This window comes from Rattus norvegicus, chromosome 7 (genome assembly GCF_021556685.1).
Source record: "Rattus norvegicus strain SHRSP/BbbUtx chromosome 7, alternate assembly SHRSP_T2T, whole genome shotgun sequence".
Lineage (NCBI taxonomy): Eukaryota > Metazoa > Chordata > Mammalia > Rodentia > Muridae > Rattus > Rattus norvegicus.
Window position 1 is genome coordinate 94646867 of NC_141540.1, and position 27853 is coordinate 94674719.

Genomic DNA, 27853 nt, shown 5'->3' on the forward strand with positions numbered 1-27853 from the left:
AAGTGTTTCTAAGCCTAAGGCTTCAATAGCATGGGCTTCCTGCAGTCTAAGTGATAATTATTTCAATTATCTTTACTGTCACAATACTTAGTATGTACCAGGAGTTATTTAAGGGACTGGGACACAAAAGTACGGGCAGTTCCTGACCCCAATGCCAGGTTAACCCAAGGGACCAATTGACTCTCAGCAGCATTGCCTCTTACAGGAGAAACTGCCAAACCATCAGGGTTTTAGCCCTAATTAGGATACAAAAAAGAAAGACAAAGGATGGCTTATTTAAGGATTAAATGTGTGCATTTTATGGAGTAACTAAATGGTTAGAAATTCAACTTTCTAGTTCTTTAGATTTATTTTGTCTATAGATCTCTTATGGGAAAAAAATTGGAACACTACAAAAGATGTAGAGGCAAAAGTACAGTTCTACTGCTGGGATGTGTGCATGGAGACCATGAAGCTGTTGCTGACACCATGAGAATTCTGTTACAAGGGAGTATATGAAAAGAATTTATATCCATAGTTATGAGATGACCAAAGCATCAAAATTGGTACTGACACCAGATTTAAGTGAGGGTCCAATGAAACCACTGTAGTAGGTAAATCTATGGGTGGAAAGAGGATTATTTGGAAATACGAAACTGCCACACAGTTATCTCTTGGGTGGAGTTAGAATAGCCAGTCATTGGTGTGTGTGTGTGTGTGTGTGTGTGTGTGTGTGTGTGTGTGAAAGCTGTCATAGCTACTTCTTGGGGACTGATAAAGTAGCAAAAAGGTTGTGAAAGCAGTTACAAAGAGAGCAGGTAGCAATGGAAGAGAGGGAGGAATGCTAGTCAGAACAACCTGGGAGCTATCTTGGGACTTTGATAAATGTTACAAGTATGTGCTAACAGAGCAGGACGCCCCATTTGCAAAGGTAAGGGGAAATAAGGGAACTGGCTCTTCCTGGAAGACAGAAACCCTGTTTCACAGGTTTCTAAAGAATGCTTGTATCTATTCACCAGCAACTTTTTCATTTTACCAGGTCAGAGTCCAGCCTGAGATGAACTCTGACTGTCATTTTGGACACTGTCAGTGGCACTGCCAAGTTGGAGGCTTGGGAGTCGAAGCCTAACATCTGTAATGTGGTATGGAGCTTCTTCAACTACATTCCCCTGATGAATTCAAAGTGTGAAGTGTCCTTTGTGTTCCAGCATGTGCTGAGAGGAAAGCCGGGGAATGAGGAAGGCAGCCTTCTCCTGGAAAAGGCACGCAATTGTCTGAGCCTTCACTGAGTCTCTTGCAGCTAGCCTATTTGTCAATTTCAAGGAGGGAGGATCTGCCTCACCTCCATACTGTCACAAGCTACCATATGATTAGCAGCAGTATACATACTCTCACACTTTGTGTAGAATGAAGTCTTGTGATGGCTTACGTGTGTCCTCTGCATCATTTAAGGGCTCATCAGAAGCACTCACAGTGTTAGCTGAGTGGTGGTCACACTTGAGACTCAGCTATGAAGGATCTATCTACATCAGCTAAGAGTTGCCAACTTCCACCTCTTTGTGGTTGTAAGTCTGAGTATTGGTCCTTATGGCCCGTGCTAGAGCCACGTGGCCTTCTCACAAAATTGTTGCTCAGTTCTTCAAAGGTAGCAACAGATGAACTTAAGATGGGACCTAGTCATTCTTTTAGAATTAGTTTGATTAAATCAGGCTCACCAGAATGATCGTCTTGACTTACCAAAGTCAAGTGACTAGAACCTTAATTATGTCTTCAAAATCTTTTCTCCTATGTATTACAACATAACTTTATCACAACAGAGTCACGTGATATACTTAAAACTCACCTCATGTCGAGGGGAGGTGACTGAAAGGGTATATTCTGGGAGGAAGATGTCATGTGAGCCTACCATACTGGCGAACTCATTTTAACTGTTTGGGAGAACTCACAGTTCTGTTTATTATTATAAAATTAATCATTTAACCATTTTAAGTACACACTTTGTGGGTTTTATTATATTTACAAATATATTGTACAAATACCATCATTATCTATTTCTAGAACATTTCCATCATCAGAAAATAAAATTTTGTACTTTGTAACCTCCATCTCTTTCAAACCCCTGCCAGCTACAAGTATAATACTGTCACTATGTGCTTATTGTAGACAGTGTATACAATGGAATTCTATAACATCTGGTCTTTTCTGACTGTATCCTCTGCTTTAGTATAGTATTTTCAAGATTTGTTTGTATTGCATGAGAATGAGACTTTCATCTTTTAATGGAAAAATGACATTATTTTATCCCATCCATTTGTCCATTCCCAAGTATATGAATACTTGCTTATGATTTTTGATTTATTATTTATAATATTAGTATATATTTATGAACTCATGCATGCATATATTTAGGTGGGCCTGTGTTTTCTTACTCATGAGTAAGTAATCCCATGATTACAATCTAGCAGTTAATTTGTAGACTGTACAGTAGTTCTGTGCTTAATATACTGAAGCCAGTTTTAATTTGAGACCCTATAAAAACTAAATTAAAGCCAAAAAAGAACAACTCAAAAGCATTTTCATAGTTATTACAAGTTGGAGTCAAAGTCCTGATATTACAGGAAACTTCACAGGAAGAATTAACTACTCATTATCAACCTACCACTCAAAAACGGCCTTCTAAAAACATCAGCTTCCTACTTCCAGATATTACATGTATGTTAGGAGGTGTGGCAAAGGAGAATCCCAGTTATCCATGGAATTAAGGATGGAGAAATAACACTCAATTAACTGAGGTGATCCCTATCTTCCTATAGATTCTTCATCAACAGAAGCAGGAAACAGATGAAAGGAAACCATACGGACATTATTCCATAAGGATTTGGCACATCCTGACTGACTTTTATTGTATGAAGAAAAATGCTAAGAAGAGACTGAGGGTGACCTCTAAAATCTAACAAGAACAATGGCACTGGTTACTTTTGAGCACCATCAAAGAAACCCAGCCTGTGCAAATCTCAGTGATAGCTCAGAGAAATACATTCCAGAATTCTGACCCCCAAACTACAGCACACCCATGTTATTCTAAGTTACCAAGCTGCTGATTTGTTAGATTAGACTGAACTAAAGTGAGCTTCTTCCTTCCCAACATGATACACAATTTGAAAATGACACTTGATTTTGTCTCATATTTTACATAAGATTCTTCACTGTCTTCAGTTCTTGGGCTTATGGTCTATATTCAATATGTTTGAAGAGGTTCTGATGTGCTAGCTTTGGCCTAAATCTGTAGCCCCATGTCCCACCCCCACCTGCCCACCATGTAATTTGCTGTAGAGAAATGTCTTATCATCAATCTTCTTTCCTTGGAGAACACTTTCTGGCTGCTCTTTTTTGCTTAAGCTCTGTTAATTCCTACTACACACTCATAATTTCCAGCATGTTCCTTTGGGGATTCTATGCAGTTAAGGGCTTAACAATAGCTTGGCTACTGTCCACCTTTCCTGCAAGATCAATTTATTAATATGCTCAATAAGTTTTTTAAGTATCTACTACATGCTAGGTACCTTATGTTACATATATGAGCATGAACACAGACTGACATTTTACAGCTTATCTGAACTTCACTGTGGCATCTTCATCCATGCGTACAGGTATCTTGATCATAATTGTGTCCACATGACTCTTTGTTCATCTCTTTTACTGCCTCAGACTAAATCGTTCATCAATGAGTCCCAATTCTTCATCTGACATACAGTAGGTGCATGATATATTATTGACCGAATAAAAGACATTTGTTCTCTTTAAACTCTTTTATTCTCCTTTTTAAAACATTAATTAATTAATTAAGTTAGTTTTTACTTACTTTCCATCCTTCTCACTGTCCCTTTCTGCCTCTGTCCCCTCAATCCTTCTGCCACGTCCTTTAAAGCACTCATTGTGATAATAATTACAGAGAGTGTAAACAATAAATGAATCTTTCAAATCTGGAGGGTAGACAGGATAGAATGCGAACCTTGCATGAGCTGTCAGCATTTTCAAAAGGCAATGCAAACCTACAGGTTTTTGAGCTCGAGCCCAAGAGATTCCAGCGATGGGTGGCATTCTCTTCGCTGCGTGAGTACACACAGGTGCATGTGTGTGCACAGATGTCCTTCAGTGTGAGTCCTACATGTCTCTAGACAACTTCTCCACGAGAAAAGGACCACTTTCACACTGTTAGCCACAGGTTTGATTAGGAGGTGTTTCTGCAGGGTGGCGTGGTCATTTGCGAGTCTTTTAAACTGATGAGACACTTTTTCAGTTCTTTCCGTGAGCAAATGTGATGAGCCCAAGTCCCTACTTAAGATATTCAAGCCTAGAGAGCTGGATAAATAAATATAAATGAATTCATTTGACAGGGTGACATTTTCATTTAATTAAGGCAGAAAATCAGCTCTAAAACAAATGATTGCCCCCGACAAAAGAGCAGAAACTGATCCTTAATTAATAAGTGTCTAATAGCTCTTTTCAGTACTGTGGGGAATGTGCTGGGGGGGTGGGGGCAGGGGCAGGGAAGTGAAGTTGGGGAAGAAATTGAGTTCAGAAAAGAAAAAGGCAACACAAAACATAACACATCCTAACTTAAAAAAATACTAAAATAGAATTAAAAGCTATTTACTCATGCTTTAATACATATGGGCTTCTACTAGATCACAAATGTTTCAATGAAACTCTGTGCAAGAATACAAAAGTTCCAAGACCGGAGGAATGGTTATTAAAAAAAAAAACTTTAGGTCAACAAACTTTGATCTATTATTTTATCTCTTCTACCTTTGTGTGATACAATCTTAGAAATTTGTGACACAAATGACTCCAGAAAGCCAAAGTTCTTGACTAATAAAAAGATAAATATCTGTATATAGTTTATAGTAAGTATGAATCATGACAGCTACCACATGATGGGAATGTGATGACATGAAAGCCAGGGTCAAGTGCATCTTATATGTTTTCAGACCCTCTGCTCACACAGCCTTCAACAGTGTTTGCTGGGCTTAATGCTAAACATTGGTTTTGTTCATATTTGATAACCTGGAAAGGGTGCAACAAATGTGTAACATAAAGCCATATCACCTCTTACACAGCAGACCAGGAAAACCTTGAGGTTGTTATTAGTAATTTTCTGTATATTCATGTATGCTGAATCAATGTCAATTAAATCAAGATGTTAATGAGCAAAAAAATCATGTTATTGATCTGACAAGACTAAGCTCACTCTGAATATTTGGGAAAATGAGCGAATACAAGGATGGCATTTCTGTCTCATTATGATATTAAGATTAGAGATAAATTTGATGGCTTCACATCCCCAAACCCTAGAATGCAGCACATAGCTCAGAGAAACCATTGACTCCCCCTTTCCAGAACCCACAAATCAGGGAAAATGAGAGATAAAGGGGGATAATGATGTGTCTGGCAAATATCATATTTGAAAAAAAATCTTTTATTTGGACAGTCTCAAGAATTAATTTGGAAAAGTTGGTCATAGCCAGCATTTTATTTGTGTGATAAAGAAGAAGATCAATAGAACAAGAAGCAGTTCATGGTAGGAAAATAGTCACAGCATTCATTTTGGAGCCAACAAGACTTCCTACTCAGTCTAATGGTTACTTTTATGCATTCAATTGACTAACTACAGTACACCCAGGTATTTGCTTAAATAGGATTCCGGATGCACCTATAGATATGCTTCAGTTGAAGTGAGTCCTTTTTCCTTTATAGTCACTGCAAAGCAGATGGCCATACCAAGTGTTCACAGGGCCCTATCCAATCAGCTGAAAACCTGAATCCAATTAAAAGTCTTATCTTCCTGAGAGCAAGTGAGGACTCTCCTTGCCTGACAGCTTTATGCTGCGTGACTGGTGTCTCCCTGATCTTAAACCCAAGCCCTGAAAAATTGGCTCTTCCTGATTTTGAACTTCCAGACTTGGGTTTATTTCTCACCATCACACCTCCTTTCTTGAAGCTCTACCCTCTTGACACTCTAACTGATATTAACTTTCTTCATGGACTTAGGATTCATTAAACTTTGCAATGGTGTATTGAGTGTGTCAACTAGAAAGGTTTATGTGTCAACTGACAAAGATAAGTGGTAGCCTATTGCTTCTAGGTGTTCCTAAAAGGGTGTTTCCAAAAGATCAGTATTTGAGCCAGCAGGCTGTACAAAAGGCTCAACATTCGGTGCAACTTTGAAATCACTGAAAACAAAATTAGAACATAAAAGGGGGTGGAGAAAGCAGGCTCTTTCTCTTTCAAGTGGGTTCTTCTAACTTCCTTTGCTCTTGCAAATTGAAGCTACTGATACTTCGGCTTTTGGATGATGGAATCTATACCAGTAGTGTCTGCTTCTCCTAGGCTTTTTGCCTTGTGTTGAATGGCACCATTAACTTCTCTGATTCCTCAGTTTGCAGATGTCAGGTTGTGGGACTTCACAGCCTACATAATTGTGTGAACAATTTCCATAATATAACTTCTCATATATCTATATATACCCTACAGGTTTTATTTCACATTAAAAGAAAACTAATACATTCTCAGTTCAGCCTGTTTATTTCAACTGGGACATTTTTTCTTTCTATAGTTCTTAAGAAGCAGCTATGCTGGCCAACCCCTCCTCCATTTTTAGATCTCATGTTCTGTCTAATCCATTGGATCCAGGAAAACTCTTTTGGTTATTTGCTTATTTCTTAACAATCTAATATCTTTAGTTTCGTGATTCCAGCAAAAGACAGTAAAGGCCTCTCATATAATTAACAGTAAACAGCTAGTTTTATAGTAAATATATTATTACAGAATCATGCACTTCTCCATGGTGCTGAGTACCCTAGCAATTCCACATTTATTTGATAGGAAAAGAGAAAGCAAATACACCCTGATGATTCTGAGCCCTGGCTTGGTTCACAGAGGTCAGTTCCTCTTGGATATCTTCCCAATATTTTACTCTAGTATTTTTGCTTCCCTGTGCCACTCTTCATCCTGTGCTATAGTCCTTCACATGCAAATTTAGTTCATTTGATTTTCATGGCAAGGACTATCCAACCCATCCCTTTATCCATGCCTCACATAAAGTATAGAGGGGTTTCTTGGTACAAAGTATATTCTCAATAAATGTGTTTTGAAGGAATTGTTGAATGAATGTGACTCATTACCATACAGATAAATGAAAGGAGAAAGAGGTAATAACGGAGTGTTTGTTTCAGAGATGACAGCAGACTCTCTCCTTGGCTGCGATACAGCTTTGTACTAATGATTTTAAAACTGCAGATTCTATTTCCAGTGCAGTTGAGAGGTGTGGTACTGAAAATGGCAAGGTGAAACTTTGATGCAAGGAACAGATGTGCTATCCACACCGTATTAAGTCAGATACCGAGGATTGGTGGTTCAATGGAGGAAAGAAAGGTGGCACAGAGTTTGGTAATATGCAATATAAAGATTAGAAATCCTAAATACACAGATTTGTTTCTTCTCAGAGTAGCCATAGCAGTTCACTGTGCCTCGGAAAGCCCTGCAAGTGTTAAGTTGCAACAGGAACTAGATTGCAGGGCTGCAGGCTCTACATTCACCCAGAAAGAAGAAACTAATCTCCATGGCAGTAAATCCAGGATGGATCTACCTTCAACGGAACATGAACCATGTGGAATTCTTCAAATCTAAATTCATAAGCATAAAGTGATATAATCACATGATCACTCTCAGTTGCCCAAATAAGAGTATCTTGATTATTCAATCTAGAGTCAATGGGGAAGAATTTTGAGGTTGATGAGTTCTACAGAAGTTGCCAGAAAGAAGCATTTGGAATCTTTGGGAATCCCTATCACTCATCACCATAACATATCCAAGTACGAGAAACAGGATGTGTGTGGACATCTTTCCCATATGTTGTCTAGAGAGACAATCTGTCTACAGCAGACAAATATTTTTCAGCTAAGAAGAGTCCTACCGATCAAAAGCAAGAGTCAATATCAAGCCTTACTTCAAAGAAAATACCTTCTTGAACTAATTGGCCACAATGGACTCAGAACAAAACTGAGATCGAGTGAATGCTAACTAGGATGCACACAGCATCATTCAAAATCCTACTGATAAAATGATGTGTGGTTTCCATAATCCCTAAAAGACCATTGTGTTTAGACTTTTATGTATAAAGCTCATATTAAGGAGAATTTCTTTGACAGTTAGAAGGGCTGATAAAATTAGAAGTATTCCTCACTCCAAAATTTGCATAATCAGGTATGAAGATTTTGAAGGGTGTCAGGGGAAAGCTTGCAGAAGTAACAGTTTGTAGATATATTGCTGTCTCGGAACGAATTAGAACGAACATGCACTTGCAGATTATAATCAAATGGCATGGAATGAGTCTGTAAATGACCCCAATCTCAGCAGGAGGATCTCAACAAATCCCATGAGATTCCTCACCCTACAGCCTTACCTACCATGAGCCACTGAGAAATGACAAGGGTCAGAGGGGAAACATTTCCTTGATAGTAATTGGACAATGCCACCCACTCAGGAGAGATTGAAAATCCTAGGCAAAATGATGTGGGTTGCGTGGCTTATAAGTTGAAGAGCCATTGTTATCTTTGGAAACCAAGTTAAAATAAGATTAAATACTGCTTAGGGGAAGGAAGGAGCAGAGGAAAGAAATAATAGAGAAATTCTAGATTATACTTTGTACAGAAAAAGATGACCCACAAGAGTTTTGGTTTACTTTTACGTTTTATAAACTCAAACTCAAACTTGTATCTACTACTAAGAAAACATTATATGGGAAGTAAAATAGAGCTAGAAAATGAGAGAAAAGTTTGACAATTAAATTTAATTCTGGAAAAAACCTCAGAGGATCTACTTTTTTTGCTTGACGCTGTCTAGACATTGGGCAAGCAAAGTCAGACATTTGCAGAGGCTATTCATAATCTACAGAGGTTCTAGGGGTTCTAGGGCACCAGGATGTATCAGTTTCTTTTTGGTTCAGGGACTTGAAATCTGACACAAACGACTTAAATGCAGGAAAACAGGGCTGATTTATTTTGGACTGCAGTTGTAGAGGATAAAATATAGTCATTTGGTTTTATTGATTCTGGATCTGGAGGCAGCAGATCATGGTGTTGAGGAGTGTATGGTGGAAAAGAACTGTTTACCTCATGGCTGTCAAGCAGCAAGGAAGGGGGTTGGGAGGGGGAAGAAGGAGGAGATGAAGGGAGGGAGAGCAAGAGAGAGAGAGAAAGAGAGAGAGAGAGAGAGAGAGAGAGAGAGAGAGAGAGACTAAGACAAGAGGCAGATCCCCAACATCTACCTATGTTTATTCCAACTAAGCTCAAACACCCATGTTCCCAGAATCTTATGAAAAGCATTGTCTGTTGCAGATGTAGACATAACATGTGATCCTTCTGGGGCTAGAATTGATTTTCAAACCATAACACAGGCTCCTCTTTTTACGTCATGACAGAATTTGTCCATTATCAAATGTTTTTTTTTTTTTTCATTCAAGAGCTAGTTCATGTGGCATACTCGTGGCAAGTCTTCGTTATTCCCCTCTTCTCAGTCACATTTAAGTTTCGTTTCTGTGATCCCATTGCATATCTGTATGAATCTATAATGGCCTCTAACTTCACTTCTAGATCAGGTGCTCCTTTTTATCTCTGGAGCCTACTATGCAACCCAGTGCTCATGAAAAGAAGGGAAAATTGATGCTCTGTAATAAATGCATAATTAGTATGACTAAAGGAGCAATTCACAGTGGGACATGATTGGTTCTGAAAGATAAGGCAGAAGGGGTAGAAACTCACCAAGGCTAAATCCCTTTTCAAGTTTTATTAGCTCATCATCATAAACTTGTGAAATAAATTGTCCTTATTTTTTATACCTGAAGTATCATTGCTAGAAAGGAATTTGCCAGAAGATAACATTAATGTATCAATGAAATATCTAGATGTCTTTCTATGGGATGCTACGAAGTTTTAATTTTCTTCTGTAAGCAATAGGGAGCCAGCAAATATTGCAGCCGTGTCCAGGCTTTTGACGTTATGTTACAATATTGTCATCTTCGAAGTGCACGCTCAGGAACTGTGCAAGTGGACTATAAAACAATCACACATATATAAAACTCTACATAATGCTCTAAACAGGTTATGAGTTTTGTACTGGGCCACATTCAGAGCTATCCTGGGGCATGTGTAGCCTGCACGCCAAAGGCCAATACCCATCCTAGGAAAGGATGAAAATAACATTGTTAGAGATATATTTAAATCAACTATGATGATAGGAGTGCAAAAGTGATGGAATGGGTAGGGAGAACATTGGTGACCAGATGTAGCAAGTAGGTTATGCTAATGGTCTTAGAAGGAGATGCAAAGGAGGGAATTGAAACAGATGGTGGTGAGGTAAGTAAAGTAAGACTACAAACACAGTGTCTGAGTGAAACTTGAAAAGAGAATAGTGGCTGACACTGTGCATTCAACATCGGGTTATCGGGAAACAGAAGACATTTTTCATTTTATTTTAAGATTAATTTTAAGTATTATGTCTGTGCAGTTGTGTGTAGCCCTGGTGGGAATATACCTCGAGTACTGGTACCCATATCATCCAGTAAATTATTCAAAAAAGCTGGAAGCTGTTGTAATAGGAAGTCATGAGAAACCCAAAATAATGAAAACTGAATGCAGGATATTTTTTTATTTTTCTCTTTTCCTCCTCCTCCTCCTCCTCCTCCTCCTCCTCCTCCTCCTCCTCCTCCTCCTCCTCCTCCTCTTCCTCCTCTTTTATTAAAAGAGGAGGGGTTGGGGATTTAGCTCAGTGGTAGAGCACTTGCCTAGGAAGCCCAAGGCCCTGGGTTCGGTCCCCAGCTCCGAAAAAAAGAACCAAAAAAAAAAAAAAAAAAAAAAGAGGAGCAATTGCCTTAAGTACCTAGCTATTTCTATAACTCCAAGCAGTGTAAATATTAATGTTGAATTATTAGTTCCTTTTGGGTATCTGATATTCACACAAGTGAATAATTTAAAGAAAAAATATTTCACTTTTTCAGAGGGCTCAGCCTACCATGCAAGGGATAATATGTGAGAGCAACTCATCTCATGCTGGCCAAGAAGCAGCACAGAGAAATAATCAGAGGAAACCAGGGCAACTTCCAGCTCCAAAGGACATGCCGTCTAGGGACATATCTCCGTCAATCTTCCCGTGTGTTCTATAGTTCTACCACATCCCAATAGTCAAATGTGGATCAGCCAATTAATTAATGCATTCATTTAGGTCAGAGCTCTTATGATGTAGTATCTCTAGAAATCCACACAGATATACCAGGGGTGTGCTTTACTAACCTCATAGGTGCTTTTTAGTCTAATCAAGTAATCAGTCAGCATTACCCATCTGTGAGTAGAATCAATGGGGTTAAGATTGAGAGATTTGGTGGTTGTAAATGACTAAAGTATGTAGTGCATAATTTTCAGGGAGTGCATTGAGAAAACCCAGATCCATTTTTAGGAGGCATAAACACTCAAGAAGTCACATACACCTAAAAAGGAGCTATTAAGTCAAGACCAGGAAAAATTAGAAGGTCATTATCAGGAGGACGGGGAGTATTGGGGAAGTAAAGCTCAATGTTCCTTTATAATATGGCAGAAGAGTCAAGAATTAAAATGGACATGTGCATAAGACTTGCAACAACCACGTCACAGCTAAATTTAAGTACCACTTACCTGCTCTGCTTCAAAATAAAAAGTAAAAAGAAGAGATGGTTGGGGATAGAGCTCAATGGAAGGACATATCACTAGAATAGACAGTACTCTAGGTTTTATCACTGCAACATCAAAACAAACACCAATGATATAGCTGATTTCTTCAAAACCTAGCGCTCTCTCTCTCTCTATATATATATATATATATATATGTATATATATACATGTGTTTGTATTGTGTGTATGCATGTTATAGAGTAAATATATTTTTAATACAAATGAGTCATTTTATTGCTTATATATTCTTCCAACAAATGAAACCCAAAATTTATAAGACACCTTGATTGATTAGTTACCCAACTGTAAGCATCTGTAAGCCTACTTTCACATCCTCACACTAAAAACAACGAATTATTTGTATGTAAATTACACATTAATAAGGACAGTGAGAGAAAAATACTTGGGTGGAAATTGGGAAAAATACTATTGTTTTTGGACATGCTATGGACTAGCTGTATCATCATCAAGATTTCTCTATTCCTCCTTGAGGTTTATGGTCAGACATGTAAAAACAGCTTAGATATTGCTCTGTTCTACAAACTTCCTGCTTTACACAAGGTGGTGGACCAGATGGCCCACTTTAGTTGCTGAAGCATCACTGTGGAGGTGACTGGACTAAAATATCCAAACTGTACACATAGTTCTGAAAGTCTTCTTGGATGTGAATGCAATGTTTTCAATTTTTGCCTTTCCAAAGGGTGGAGCGCTGGGGCAGTCCATCTGGCCATGCAATTCCCAACTAAATTTTGACACATATATTTGGACAAAGTATAAATAGCCCTTTGGGAAACTCTAATGTTTAATGAATCCAAACAGACACTGATTCTCTGTCTCTGTCTCTCTGTCTCTGTCTCTGTCTCTCTGTCTCTGTCTGTCTGTCTGTCTGTCTCTCTCTCTCTGTGTACATCTCCCCTTTATAAGCCACAATAATACAATCATTGAAGACATCTGTATTTACCACCCTCATCTTCCCTAATTGCTCTATACTGTCTGATTTTACTGAAAACTGTTGTTAATATATTTTTATAGAATTTCTACCACTGTAGGTAAAAAAAAAGCCTTTGAAAAGAGACAATAAAGGAATAGGGCATTATTATAGTACTGATGGTATTGAGGCAAATATTTATAACCCAAAAGAGAAAATAATAATCTTGATGCATCAAAAGCTTAGACTCTTAACATTTTAAACACAAATCAATAGACATTGTTTTAGTTATAATACAGAAAGTACATAACATTGAACTTTCCATCTTAACTATTGTTATGTGTAAGATTGAGTATTAATAAGTATATTGAAATTATCCTGAAATAGATATATGTAAAATTTCCACTTTGCACATCTGTAACCATGAACACTAATTCAGCAACAGTCCTCGGTAGTTCCTCTTGTTCCCATGATCCATAACTAGCGTCCTTAATGTTCATTTGCTCAGCCTGTACCTGGATTTCCTTCTTCTAAGACATTTTTGAATGATATTCCCTTTTAAATATGCTGTATATTTTCTTTTTTCTGTATTCACACATGCAATGGGGGACGTTTGGGTTGTTTCCATCTCTTGGTCAGCGTGTTGTCATGGTCACAAGTACATCAGCATTAGCTCCTGCTCCCGCTCTGATTTCTTTTTTGCTATATTAAAACATGAGATCAGATGATAATTCCACTTTTAATTATCTGATGAACCTCCATAGTAATTTCTATAATGGCTATCCAATTCGGTATTCCCATTACAATTGAGTAAGGGTTCTGATTTCTCTATTTTCTTAATGTTTTTGCAATTTTTTTACTCTGAAAATTCTAATGGGTTTGAAATGATGGCTCATTGTGGTTTTTATGTGTATTTCTATAGCATTTATGTTAAATGTGTTTTCATATAATATTTGGCTACTTTAGTTGTAAAACTATTCAAATTCTTTGGCCATTAAAAAATCATTATTACTTTTTCTGAGTTGTAGAAGTTCTTTATGCAATCCCTTCCAGATATGCAGCTTAAAATATTCCCCACCATTCTAAGTTTACCATCACATATAGGATCTTTGTTTTTCTATGCACCAACAATTAAGTAGAGGTTTATTAGAGAAGCCCTGCCCAATTTAGTTAAGCATCACATGTGGTTACTTTCATGCAATTTAGTTAAGTATCACATGTGGTTACTTTCATGCAATGGAAAAGGTACAACAGACAAGTATATAGGATACAAAGAATACAAACTGGCCCTGTAAAAAATGTTTATCAACCTCTGGCTTAATTCATTTTCCAGATTTTCACATGTATATGATTTTCACATGAAATTCCATTCATTCACTACTCCAAGATATAGTTCTTACCACATTTGATAAATCAGAGGCAAAGAAGTATAACAGATTTTAAAAATCTGTTCTAATGGGATGCAAAAAGGAAAGAAAGAAGTCAAGGGTGTTCACCCTTAAATATGATAAGGATTTCAGCAGTTCAGAGATGCAAAATTAACATAGACTTCCTATATAATAATTATAAATATGCAGAGAAAGAAATCAGAAAATCCCTTTAACAATGGCCTCTTAAATATTAAGAAATAATGAACAGTACCAAGAACTGTAGCACCCATCATGAAAACTTAAACGTCAAGGAAAGAATCTATAGGAGATGAAAGGGCCTCTCATAGTCATGAATGAGAGGAATTAATATTGTAAAATTAGCTATACTACCAAAAGTAGGCTACAGATTCAGTGCAACTCCATCAAAATTTTTTTGTAGAACATAGAAAACTGAAACCAAAAAATTTAAGAAGACATATGGAAGCACAAAGACCCCATAAAACTCAAGCAATCTACCCCAAACAGAAGAATAAACCCAGATTTATCCCAAGACCTGATTTCAAGGTATATCACAGAGTTCATTAATAAAAACACCATGGGATCAGCACAGAAACAGACCCACAGATCAGTTAAGAGATGTCCTCAAAATAAACGTATCCAGTGACAGCCACGTGACAACTGGCATCATAGCCAAAAAACAGATTGGAGAAGAAATCCTCTTCCACAAGTAGTGCTGGCAAAGCTGGATATCCACAAGTAAAAAATGAAAGCAGATATCTATCTTTCACACTGTTCCAAATCGACTCCTGGTGCATCAAAAGCCTTCCTGTAAGACCCCAAACTAAAACTGATGGTGAACAAAGTTGGGAGCTTTAGGGTACAGCACGGACAACGCACTCCGTGCAGGACTGCCAGTTACTCAGAGAATAGTGTTAACAATTGGTAAATGCTTTGTGATCTTCAAAAGTTTCTGTACAACAAGGGAAACAATCAAGACAGCTTGGAGAATTAAAGAAAAGGTTTTCTAATTTCTGACAGAGGGGGTAAAGTCTAGAATATACAATGGACTCGGAAGCCTAAAGAAAAGGAGACTAAATAACATAATCAATATTTGAGCTAATGAAATGATCAGATAGTTCACAAAGATAAAGGATGAATGGTCGATATACAGATGAAAAGTGTCCAACATTAGAGCCACCAGAGAAATGGAAATAAAAGCTTCAATGAACCACAGGATCAGCGAGTGTGCTGTGAGTGGTGACAGAAGCTACACTCACAAAGTTTCACCCACCATGAGCTGAACAGACGACGACAGTACACATGTTAAAGTGGTCTGGGGAGAAGCCCATCCAAACAACTACAGACAACTAGGGAATGCTGAGAGCAGGGGAAATTGTCTTCTCCAGGGAACAGGACACCATTGGTGAGCCAATACTAAATGCTCAGATCTGAAAACATACATACTGGTAACATTATACAGACTAAGCAGTTTGTATTTAGGAATATATATATGAGTGTTTAGAGGGAGAAAGGGGGCATGGTCTAATTACATTATCATCCCAAAAATAAAAGAATTTTTTAAAAGAAAAAGAGGAGGATGGTGGAAGAACTCTGCCAGAGGGTACTAGGAGGGGGCACTATTTGGGATGTAAATAAATATAATAATTGATAAAAACAACAACAGCAACAAAATAAGTGGCAGAATTCAAGGCTAAACAAACAGTTTTACCCAATTTTAAAAAGCAAGAATTTTCAACATTGGTGGTTAAGAGTTCTTGCTGCTCCTTCAGAGGACCTGTCTGCTTGTCAGTAGCCACTTTACATGGCTCACAAGTGCTTGGAATTCCAGATCCAAGGGGGCCCTCTTGTGGCCTCTGCGAGTGCTGCTCTCACATGGCATTCACTTACAACAATAAATACACAGATATAGAGATAAAAATAAAGACTAGATTTAAAAAGGTATTTAAAATTGGGGTTGATGAGATGGTTCAGTGGGTAACTGCACTTGCCACTAAGCTTAATAGATGGATTTCAATCCTGGTTGACCTCAGAATATGCGCTGTGACATGTGCACATCCTCACATACATATTGACATGCACTGCATATGACATATATTTTTAAAAATAAATAATAAAGAGCTGCATTGAGATACCATCTCACATCGGGCAGAATGACAGTCACTAAGGAACAAGTAAATGCTAGCAAAGATGCAGACAAAAAAGGAAGCCTTATATAACTGTTTGTCCAACCAGTATGGATGCCACTAGGCTTAGGTTCCCTAAGAAACTAACCAGAGACGTACACGCAACTCAGCTCGACGTCATCCTTGTCTGTGTCTATCACTGTGCATCACTGACAATGTGCACAATGATGTTTACTGAAGAACGAGCCACAAAGCCAAGTGATAGAGCCAACCTAGATGCGTGGCAATGGAAAAATGGATAAGGAAGTGTATCCACATATGTATAAATGGAGTAATTTATACATAAAGAAGAATGGGAGAGGTTGGCACAAGGGAAGGTGGAGGGAAAGTATAGAATTATAACTTCAAAAATTAAAAGTTAGTTTTAAAAAGAAAGTGATGTCATTTGCGAGAAATTGGATGCAACAGGAGCTATTCCCCAGCAAATTAAGTCAACTTCAGAAGGAAAATGTTGCATTTTTTTCATTTGTGGGTGTTCGACATTATAGACATACCCCCCTCTCTCTGTGTGTGTGTGTTTTATATATATATATATATATATATATATATATATATATATAGAGAGAGAGAGAGAGAGAGAGAGAGAGAGAGAGAGAGAGAGGTGTAAAAATAGAAGCAAATTTGGGAAGGGAACTACATTATATACTTGCATGAAAATGGCCTTGTGTAATCAGTCCCAAAAGAGGCCAGTGAAGCATGTAAAGGAAGCAAAGTGCTTGCTTTGGACTCAGGCATTCCTGCGCTATGCTGTTTACCGAGGCCTATCTTCCTTTGGACTTGTTAGTTTGTGTCACTTTCTCATATGTATATGGAGAATGGCCAACAGTAGCAGCCGCAGTAGAGAGAATATGAAGAGCTGCTGGGCATGCTCTGTTCATAGTTAACATTAAAACTAATGAGCTGGATCAAGCATAATATTCAGTATCTGGTGGGGAGTTTTGCTTTCTAGAAACAATGTCTACGTTTAAAAAGTTAAGAATAAATTTGAGGGATTCTGGACCACTTGGTACCATGTTATGTGTTGTATAAAGAACACCCCCTACCCCATCTCTCATGAATCAGGCAGAAATGTCATGATGACTTCCCGCCTGCCTGCTATGCTTCTCAAAACATAACTGGGAGTGTTCTGTCCCAGCCGAGTTTCTAGCAGGGACAGTCACCAGCAGATCGACATCCTGGCTGCTCACAGATGGAACATAGAAGAGCAAAGGCTTTCTTTTAGATGAGACAATCTCCCTGAAGACAGGAGAAGGATAGCGTGAAGGCTGAGGCCAACACTGATGGGTGTTGCTTGCAAATGTCAGGGAGCTATGGGGCCATTGTCAATGGTAAGAGGAGCGGTCAGGACTTCAGGTAAGATGGCTCTGGTTCCAGATGATGGCTCCAGGAGTGTTTGTCTTAGTTTTCCAACAGGAAGTAAAAACTAACATTTACTATGCATCTGTCATGCAGTTAAAAGAAGTCTTACATGGGATTGTGTGTGTGTGTGTGTGTGTGTGTGTGTGTGTGTGTGTGTGATTTTTTGTCAACATCTAGAAGTCATAGATGAAGAACTGCAGAGCAAAAATCTCAATTTGACCCCTGTAAAACGAACACATGTGAATGTAAGTAAACTGTCAGATAAATTTATTTCATAAAAGGTATTAAAATGATGTGGCTTCGTTATAAGTGTACAAGCTTGGTTTAATTATGAGACAAGGCTAATGGTAGAGCATATTAGCCTCTAATTCCTGCCATATTCTTATTGGTTGAGCAAAGCTACTCATCTCTATTTCAGAAGTTAGTGAATGGGAGCAGAGTGCTTAAAGAATTTCCCTGAAGCAACAAAATTAAATATTCAGGGCAGGACTTAACATCCAGGCATATCTAATGCTAAATTTATAGTTTCTCCTTCTTGTTTATTTTTCATGTGTGTTCTTTAAAGTAGTTCAAACACTCATATTTCAAAACGCAAAATGACATCTGAAGCATGTATCTTCTTTCTATGGCCACCTTCCATGCCCCATGGGTGTAACTTACATTAGTTTCATATACATTATTTAGTATTTCTTATATAAACAAAGAATACACACAGAGAGACACCATTTCTCCCTTAATGGCAAATATACAGTTTGTATATGGCTCTGAATCTTGTTTTTGTTTTATTTTTCATGGCTTCCCAAGGGTCCTTCTTCATTCTTCATTTACAGGTTTAAATATGCCCAGTAACTATATGTGCTGTGATTTACTTAGCTGTTTCCTTAAAAGAAGCCACCTATAGTCTTCCAAAACACCTAAATATTTTTAAAGGGACTCTAAAAACAAAATAGAGGAGAGAGATCTCCCATGCTTATGGATTGGTAGAATTAACATACTAAAAATGACTATCCTACCAAAAGCAATCTACAGATTCAATGCTATGCCCATCAAAATTCCAACACAATTCTTCAAAGACATAGAAAGAGCAATTCTCAATTACATATAAAAAAAGTAAGCCCAAAGTAGCAAAACCAATTCTTAACAATAAAAGAACTTCTGGGGGAATCACCTTCCCTGACCTCAAGCTCTACTACAGAGCAATAGTGATAAAAACTGCATGGTGTTGGACAGACAAGTTGGTCAATGGAATAGAATTAAAGACCCAGAAATAAAACCGTACACTTACAGACATTTGATCTTTGACAAAGAAGCCAAAAATATACGGTGGAAAAAAAAAGCATACTCAATAAATGGTGCTGGTCAGTCGATATGTAGAAAATAAAACTAGATCCGTATTTGTTACCTTGCCCGAAGCTGAAGTCCAAGTGGACCAAGTACCTCAACATAAAACCAGATACAATGAATGTAACAGAAGAGAAAGTGGGAAAGAGCCTCGAACTCATGAGCACCAGGGGTGGGGGTGGGGAGCTTTCCTAAACAGAATTCCAATGGCTCAGGCTCTAAGATCAAGAATTTATAAATGGATGGTTGGGGGTTTAGCTCAGTGGTAGAGCACTTGCCTAGCAAGCGCAAGGCCCTGGGTTCGGTCCCCAGCTATGAAAAAAAGAAAAGAAAAAAAAAGAATTTATAAATGGGACCTCATGAAACTGCAAAGCTTCTGCAAGGCAAAGGACAAATCAGCAACCTACAGATTGGGAAAAAACTTCACTAAGTCCACATTTGATTGAGGGCTAATATCCAAAACATATAAAGGACTCAAGAAGCTAACTTCTAAAAAAACCAAACAACCCATTTAAAAAATGGGGTAAAGGACTAAACAGAGAATTCACAACAGAGGAATCTCAAATGGCCGAGGTGCACTTAAGGAAATGTTCAAAGTTCTTAGTGATCAAAGAAACACAAATCAAAATGACCCTGAGATTCTACCTTACACCAATCAGAATGGCTAAGATAAAAAACTCAGGTAACAGCACATGTTGGTGAGAATATGGAAAAAGAGGAACACTCTTCCATTGCTGGTGGGACTTTCGAACTGGCACAACCACTCTGGAAATCAATCTGGAGCTTCCTCAGAAAATTTGAAATAGATCTACCTGAAGACCCAGCTATACCAAGTCCTGGGAATATACCCAAAAGATGCTCTAACATATAATGAGGACACATGCTCCACTATGTTCATAGTGGCCTCATCTGTCATAGCCAGAAACTAGAAACAATCCAGATGACCCACAATGGAAGAATGGATACAGAAAATGTGGTGAGTTTACACAATGGAATACTAATCAGCTATTAAGAATGAGGACATTATGAGTTTTGCAGGCAAATGAATGAAAATATCATCCTGAGTGAGTTATCTTAGACCAAAGAGGACATGCATGGTATTTACTCACTAATAAGTGGATATTAGCCAGAAAAGTATAGAATACCCAGGATAAAATCCATAGAACTCAAAAAGGTTAACAAGACAAAGGGACCAAGTGAGGATGCTTCACTTGGGAGGGAGAAGAAAGCAGAGGACAGAGATAAGGAGGGAACTAGGCAAAAGTGGGGAGGAGGAGGAGGAGGAGGAGGAGGAGGAGGAGGAGGAGGAGGAGGAGGAGGAGGAGACAAGGGGAACATGATCAGGTATTGGGGGATCAGGAGTGAATCCCTGAAGGCCAGCAGAATGAATGGAAATATACAACCTCAAATGGTAGGAGGTGTGGGAACCCTCTTGAATATATCAGAGATCTGGGAGGTAAGAGACTCTGAAGACTCAAAGAAAGGGACCTTAGATGAAATGTTCTACAGTGGGGAGAGGGAACTTGTGGAATCCACCTCTAGTAGAAAGACAGGGCATCAAGTGGAGGGATAGGATTGCCATCCCACAATCAAAAACTCTGACCCAGCATTGTTCCTGTCTAAAAAAAATTGCAGGGACAAAAATGGGGAAGAGACGGAGGGAAAGGAGGTCCAGTGACCAGCCCAAATTGGGATCCTGCTCAAGGGGAGGATCCAAGGCCTGACACTATTATGTATTACAAGGCCTGACAGTATTATGATATACTTACAGACAAGAGCCTAGCATGGCTGCCCTCCAAGAGGCCCAACAAAGAGCTGACTGACACAAAAGCAGATACTTACACTCAACTAATGGACAGAAGTGGGGGACTCCTGTGGTTGAATTAGGGAAAGGCTGGAAGAAGTTGAGGAGAAGGGTGACTCCATAGGAAGACCAATAGTCTCAACAAACCTGGAACCCTGAGATTTCTCAGACACTAAGCCACCAACCAGGTAGCATACACTAGTTGGTCAGAGGCCCCCAACACATATACAGCAGAGGACTGCCTGGTCAGACCTCAATGAGAGAAGATGTACCTAACCCTTGAGAGACTTGAGGCCCCAAGGAATGGGGAGCCCTGGTGGGGTGTAGGGGATATAAGGGTATGGGGACATCCTCTTGGAGACAAAGGAAGAGGAATGGAATGAGGAACTGTCGGAGGGCAGAGTGAGAGGTGGATAGTGACAAGGACTGGTATGTAAAAAAAAAAGATTAAAGATATTTAAAAAGCAAAACCCAAAATAGAAATACATAAAAAATCCAATCATTTAAAAGAAAAAATCCATTCTTCAAAAATTGAGTCCTTAGGGAGCTGAGGAGATGGCTCAAGGGCTAAAATGCTCTGCAAGCCTAAGGTCTCAACATATAATTCACATCCACACAAAACACCAGGCTTGATGATGCAGATGTGTAATTCCAGCTCTGTCTGTCTGTCTGTCTGTCTGTCTGTCTGTCTCACTGTGTGTGTGTGTGTGTGTGTGTGTGTGTGTGTGTGTGTGTGTGTGTGTATTAGAACTGGGATGTAGAGACACGCAAATCTTTAGAGCTCACTGGCCAGTCAACCTAGAAACGTCAGTGAGTTGGCTGTATGTTGAGTTACACAAAGTAAATAGGTAGAGATTGATGACATTCTATATCAACATCTTGTCTCCATATGTGCATGTGTGCATTCATGTGAGCATATACACACTTACACGCTCATACATACACACACACACTATCAAGAGTGATAACTACCTTTAAAAACAGTTTTGTTTAACAATAATACGATTTTAAGTACCAATGCCACAGTCCTCCAAGCACACTTGAAGATAGAATTCTTAAGGTATGAATTAAGGACATGGGACATTTTATAGAGGATTAGGTCATGATGGCAGAATCTTATGAAATCACTTTAGTAGGGATCTAGAATGGATTCTGTCCTGCTTCTGAGATGTGAAACACAGGGGAAGGTCTCAGTAAGAATGAAACTTAGTTCCCTAGCGCCATGACCCTAGATATCCCAGTATTCCGAAGCATGCAAAACAAATTCTATTGCTTTCAACTGTGATGGTTTAGATTGATTGTGAACCTGACAGAATCTAGGATCACACAGGAAATAAACTTCTGGGTATGTCTGTGAGGGAATTCACTGAGGTTGGAAGATCACTCATTGTGTGCACCTGCATTCAGGAGTGAATAAAAAGGAGACCAGGAACAGAACACCAGCATTCGTGTCTCTCTGCTTTCTGAATGTAGAAGTAATGTGACCAGCTGCCTCATAGTCCTTTGCCATACTCTCCCTACCATGACCTACAACTGTACCCTCAAACTGTGAGCTACAATAAACTTGCTTCCGTCAGGTACTTTGTCATAGCAGAAAGAATAATACCCACAGCCCAGGAACCTAAGCCGTCTGTGGTATAGCAGCTTAAATGGATTATACAATCGACAGCAACAGAAACAGGCTTTGCATCAGAGTAATGACTTCATGTGTCCTGGCACTGTGTCCCGCTTGTACAAGCTGGAAGTGGGAACAGTCTCCCCAAGACACAGACCCACAGAATGTTCAAAAAGACTGAAATAGACCCGTGAAATTATTGTACTTATTCAGCATATTGCTGCTGTAGCTTTGTATTTGCAGGTTTGAAGAATCTAATATTTAATATTGAATCACACATCACCCCTATAGAGAACCTCCATATATATGCACGGCTAAATCAGCCAGCTCTCTTGGGTTTATGGAACATTGATTCTTACTAGAGTAAACTTAGGGCCCCAAATAATTTAAAGCTCTCCCCCCGATCTCTTTACATCCTCTATTATCAGTCTTCAAACATCTTGTCAATTTTGTATCTCTTTCTAAGAAAAAAAACCAAGAAATTATCACTTCAATAACACGACGGATTTTATAAATGATGTCTGACATAAAGTGATTTTGAACAGTAACATGTAAAGGACAAGCAATAAGAAAGGCAATAAAAATTCAGAGAAAAATACCCATGAGCGAGAGAGTACACTAGTTCCTTCTGAAGGAACTGCATGAAAGAGTAAAGAACGTTCAGTTTTCAAAGGAGTAGAAAATGCCAGCAACAGAATCAGAAAGGTTGAACTTAGGTCCTTCCCAGAACACAGGGAGGTAGGAAGAAGCATGCCATGGTAGAGGGCTAATATTCTACGTTTAGAACAACCACACGACTTTATGATAGATTTGGAAAACATGAAAAAGTACATTGAATATAGTTAAGATCACCCAAAAACATATTTCCCAGCAGCAACTATTATGAAAATAAGGCATAATCATCTGCACTCCTTTTATTTACATATTATATATGTAAAATGTATATAAATTATGTATTGAAAAGTTGAGTCATGCCATAGGTCAACTTTTCCATACGATTTCATCGCCACGGCTCACATCTTTTCCAACATTATGCATTCTTTGAAAAACTTCTCCTCACGCCTGGATTATGTGGAGTTTACGTAGCCTTATTTGCTTTCTTTCTATTCCATTTTAGAAGTAGCAGTGTGATAGCATTTCTTGTCTTAAATTGTATTATCTCTGTTTTTAAAAGAAAGTTAAGATATCTTCCTGGTTGCTGCCGCTGCAGAGAGCCCGTGGGCAGCACCCCACGAGCGAACTTGAGCCTCGGGACCACAGGTAAGACCAACTTTTCTGCTGCAAGAAAGCTGCCTGGTGAGCTCGGGACACACGGAGGCAGAATTCCTCTAGGACCAGGCACGTCCTGTGTTTACCGGAAGTCCCACACCCGCAGATCGCGGCCTGCAGCAGCTCTCTGCTCCCAGACCCTGTGAGAGAGAGACCCAACCGCCTGGTCAGGTGGGCACTCCTGAGGCTGCAGAGCGGAAGAGACCACCAACACTGCCCACCCCTGCCCACATCCCTGGCCCAAGAGGAAACTGTATAAGGCCTCTGGGCTCCCGTGGGGGAGGGCCCAGGAGCGGCAGGACCCCTACCTGAGACACCGCCAGAACCTGAAGGAAACAGACCGGATAAACAGTTCTCTGCACCCAAATCCCGTGGGAGGGAGACCTAAACCTTCAGAGAGGCAGACAAGCCTGGGAAACCAGAAGAGACTGCTCTCTGCACACACATCTCGGACGCCAGAGGAAAACATCAAAGGCCATCTGGAACCCTGGTGCACTGAAGCTCCCGGAAGGGGCGGCGGATATCTTCCTGGTTGCTGAAGCTGCAGAGAGCCCGTGGGCAGCACCCCACGAGCAAACTTGAGCCTCGGGACCACAGGTAAGACCAAATTTTCTGCTGCAAGTGAACTGTCTGGTGAACTCAAGACACAGGCCCACAGGAACAGCTGAAGACCTGTAGAGAGGGAAAACTACACGCCCGAAAGCAGAACACTCTGTCGCCATAACAGGCTGAAAGAAAACAGGAAAACAGGTCTACAGCACTCCTGACACACAGGCTTATAGGGCAGTCTAGCCACTGTCAGAAATAGCAGAACAAAGTAACACTAGAGATAATCTGATGGCGAGAGGCAAGCGCAGGAACCCAAGCAACAGAAACCAAGACTACATGGCACCATTGGAGCCCAATTCTCCCACCAAAACAAACATGGAATATCCAAACACACCAGAAAAGCAAGATCTAGTTTCAAAATCATATTTGATCATGATGGTGGAGGACTTTAAGAAAGACGTGAAGAACTCCCTTAGAGAACAAGTAGAAGCCTACAGAGGAATCACAAAAATGCCTGAAAGAATTCCAGGAAAACATAATTAAACAAGTAGAAGCCCATAGAGAGGAGTCACAAAAATCCCTGAAAGAATTCCAGGAAAACACAATCAAACAGTTGAAGGAATTAAAAATGGAAATAGAAGCAATCAAGAAAGAACACATGGAAACAACCCTGGATATAGAAAACCAAAAGAAGAGACAAGGAGCTGTAGATACAAGCTTCACCAACAGAATACAGGAGATGGAAGAGAGAATCTCAGGAGCAGAAGATTCCATAGAAATCATTGACTCAACTGTCAAAGATAATGTAAAGCGGAAAAAGCTACTGGTCCAAAACATACAGGAAATCCAGGATTCAATGAGAACATCAAACCTAAGGATAATAGGTATAGAAGAGAGTGAAGACTCCCAGCTCAAAGGACCAGTAAATATCTTCAACAAAATCATAGAAGAAAACTTCCCTAACCTAAAAAAAGAGATACCCATAGGCATACAAGAAGCCTACAGAACTCCAAATTGATTGGACAAGAAAAGAAAAACCTCCTGTCACATAATAATCAAAACAACAAACGCACAAAATAAAGAAAGAATATTAAAAGCAGTAAGGGAAAAAGGTCAAGTAACATATAAAGGGAGACCTATCAGAATCACACCAGACTTCTCGCCAGAAACTATGAAGGCCAGAAGATCCTGGACAGATGTCATAAAGACCCTAAGAGAACACAAATGCCAGCCCAGGTTACTGTATCCTGCAAAACTCTCAATTAACATAGATGGAGAAACCAAGATATTCCATGACAAAACCAAATTTACACAATATCTTTCTACAAATCCAGCACTACAAAGGATAATAAATGGTAAAGCCCAACATAAGGAGGCAAGCTATACCCTAGAAGAAGCAAGAAACTAATCGTCTTGGCAACAAAACAAAGAGAAGAAAAGCACACAAACATAACCTCACATCCAAATATGAATACGACAGGAAGCAATAATCACTATTCCTTAATATCTCTCAACATCAATGGCCTCAACTCCCCAATAAAAAGACATAGATTAACAAACTGGATACGCAACGAGGACCCTGCATTCTGCTGCCTACAGGAAACACACCTCAGAGACAAAGACAGACACTACCTCAGAGTGAAAGGCTGGAAAACAACTTTCCAAGCAAATGGTCGGAAGAAGCAAGCTGGAGTAGCCACTCTAATATCAAATAAAATCAATTTTCAACTAAAAGTCATCAAAAAAGATAAGGAAGGACACTTCATATTCATCAAAGGAAAAATCCAGCAAGATGAACTCTCAATCCTAAATATCTATGCCCCTAATTCAAGGACACCTACGTACGTAAAAGAAACCTTACTAAAGCTCAAAACACACATTGAACCTCATACAATAGTAGTGGGAGATTTCAACACCCCACTCTCATCAATGGACAGATCATGGAAACAGAAATTAAACAGAGACGTAGACAGACTAAGAGAAGTCATGAGCCAAATGGACTTAACGTATATTTATAGAACATTCTATCCTAAAGCAAAAGGATATACCTTCTTCTCAGCTCCTCATGGTACTTTCTCCAAAATTGACCATATAATTGGTCAAAAAACGGGCCTCAACAGGTACAGAAAGAGAAATAATCCCATGCGTGCTATCGGACCACCACGGCCTAAAACTGGTCTTCAAGAACAATAAGGGAAGAATGCCCACATATACGTGGAAATTGAACAATGCTCTACTCAATGATAACCTGGTCAAGGAAGAAACAAAGAAAGAAATTAAAGACTTTTTAGAATTTAATGAAAATGAAGGTACAACATACCCAAATTATGGGACACAATGCAAGCTGTGCTAAGAGGAAAACTCATAGCGCTGAGTGCCTGCAGAAAGAAATAGGAAAGAGCATATGTCAGCAGCTTGACAGCACACCTAAAAGCTCTAGAACAAAAAGAAGGAAATACACCCAGGAGGAGTAGAAGGCAGGAAATAATCAAACTCAGAGCTGAAATCAACCAAGTAGAAACAAAAAGGACCATAGAAAGAATCAACAGAACCAAAAGTTGGTTCTTTGAGAAAATCAACAAGATAGATAAACCCATAGCCAGACTAACGAGAGGACACAGAGAGTGCATCCAAATTAACAAAATCAGAAATGAAAAGGGAGACATAACTATAGATTCAGAGGAAATTCAAAAATCATCAGATCTTACTATAAAAGCCTATATTCAACAAAACTTGAAAATCTGCAGGAAATGGACAATTTCCTAGACAGATACCAGGTACCGAAGTTAAATCAGGAACAGATAAACCAGTTAAACAACCCCATAACTCCTAAGGAAATAGAAGCACTCATTAAAGGTTTCCCAACCAAAAAGAGCCCAGGTCCAGACGGGATTAGTGCAGAATTCTATCAAACCTTCATAGAAGACCTCGTTTCAATATTATCCAAACTATTCCACAAAATTGAAACAGATGGAGCACTAACGAATTCCTTCTATGAAGCCACAATTACTCTTATACCTAAACCACACAAAGACCCAACAAAGAAAGAGAACTTCAGACCAATTTCCCTTATGAATATCGACGCAAAAATACTCAATAAAATTCTGGCAAACCGAATCCAAGTGCACATCAAAACAATCATCCACCATGATCAAGTAGGCTTCATCCCAGGCATGCAGGGATGGTTTAACATACGGAAAACCATCAATGTGATCCATTATATAAACAAACTGAAAGAACAAAACCACATGATCATTTCATTAGATGCTGAGAAAGCATTTGACAAAATTCAACACCCCTTCATGATAAAAGTCCTGGAAAGAATAGGAATTCAAGGCCCATACCTAAACATAGTAAAAGCCATATACAGCAAACCAGTTGCTAACATTAACCTAAATGGAGAGAAACTTGAAGCAATCCCACTAAAATCAGGGACTAGACAAGGCTGCCCACTCTCTCCCTACTTATTCAATATAGTTCTTGAAGTTCTAGCCAGAGCAATCAGACAACAAAAGGAGGTCAAGGGGATAGAGATCGGAAAAGAAGAGGTCAAAATATCACTATTTGCAGATGATATGATAGTATATTTAAGTGATCCCAAAAGTTCCACCAGAGAACTACTAAAGCTGATAAACAACTTCAGCAAAGTGGCTGGGTATAAAATTAACTCAAA

General features: G+C 39.0%; 1 protein-coding gene across 6 annotated transcripts in view; it reads right to left on the reverse strand.

Annotated features, from left to right (window-relative positions):
• Positions 1-27853, reverse strand: part of Samd12 (sterile alpha motif domain containing 12) — a 497054-nt gene that overhangs the window by 174579 nt on the left and 294622 nt on the right. For 2 of the 6 annotated variants that reach the window (XM_087558009.1, XM_087558007.1), the window contains exon 5: positions 11951-13371. The exons of the other annotated variants lie outside the window; for them this stretch is intronic. In XM_087558009.1, coding sequence (XP_087414135.1) covers positions 13322-13371 — 50 coding nt within the window. In that variant the 3' untranslated portion in view covers positions 11951-13321. Of the gene's footprint in view, positions 1-11950; positions 13372-27853 lie in introns of those variants that run through there. 6 annotated transcript variants of the gene reach the window in all.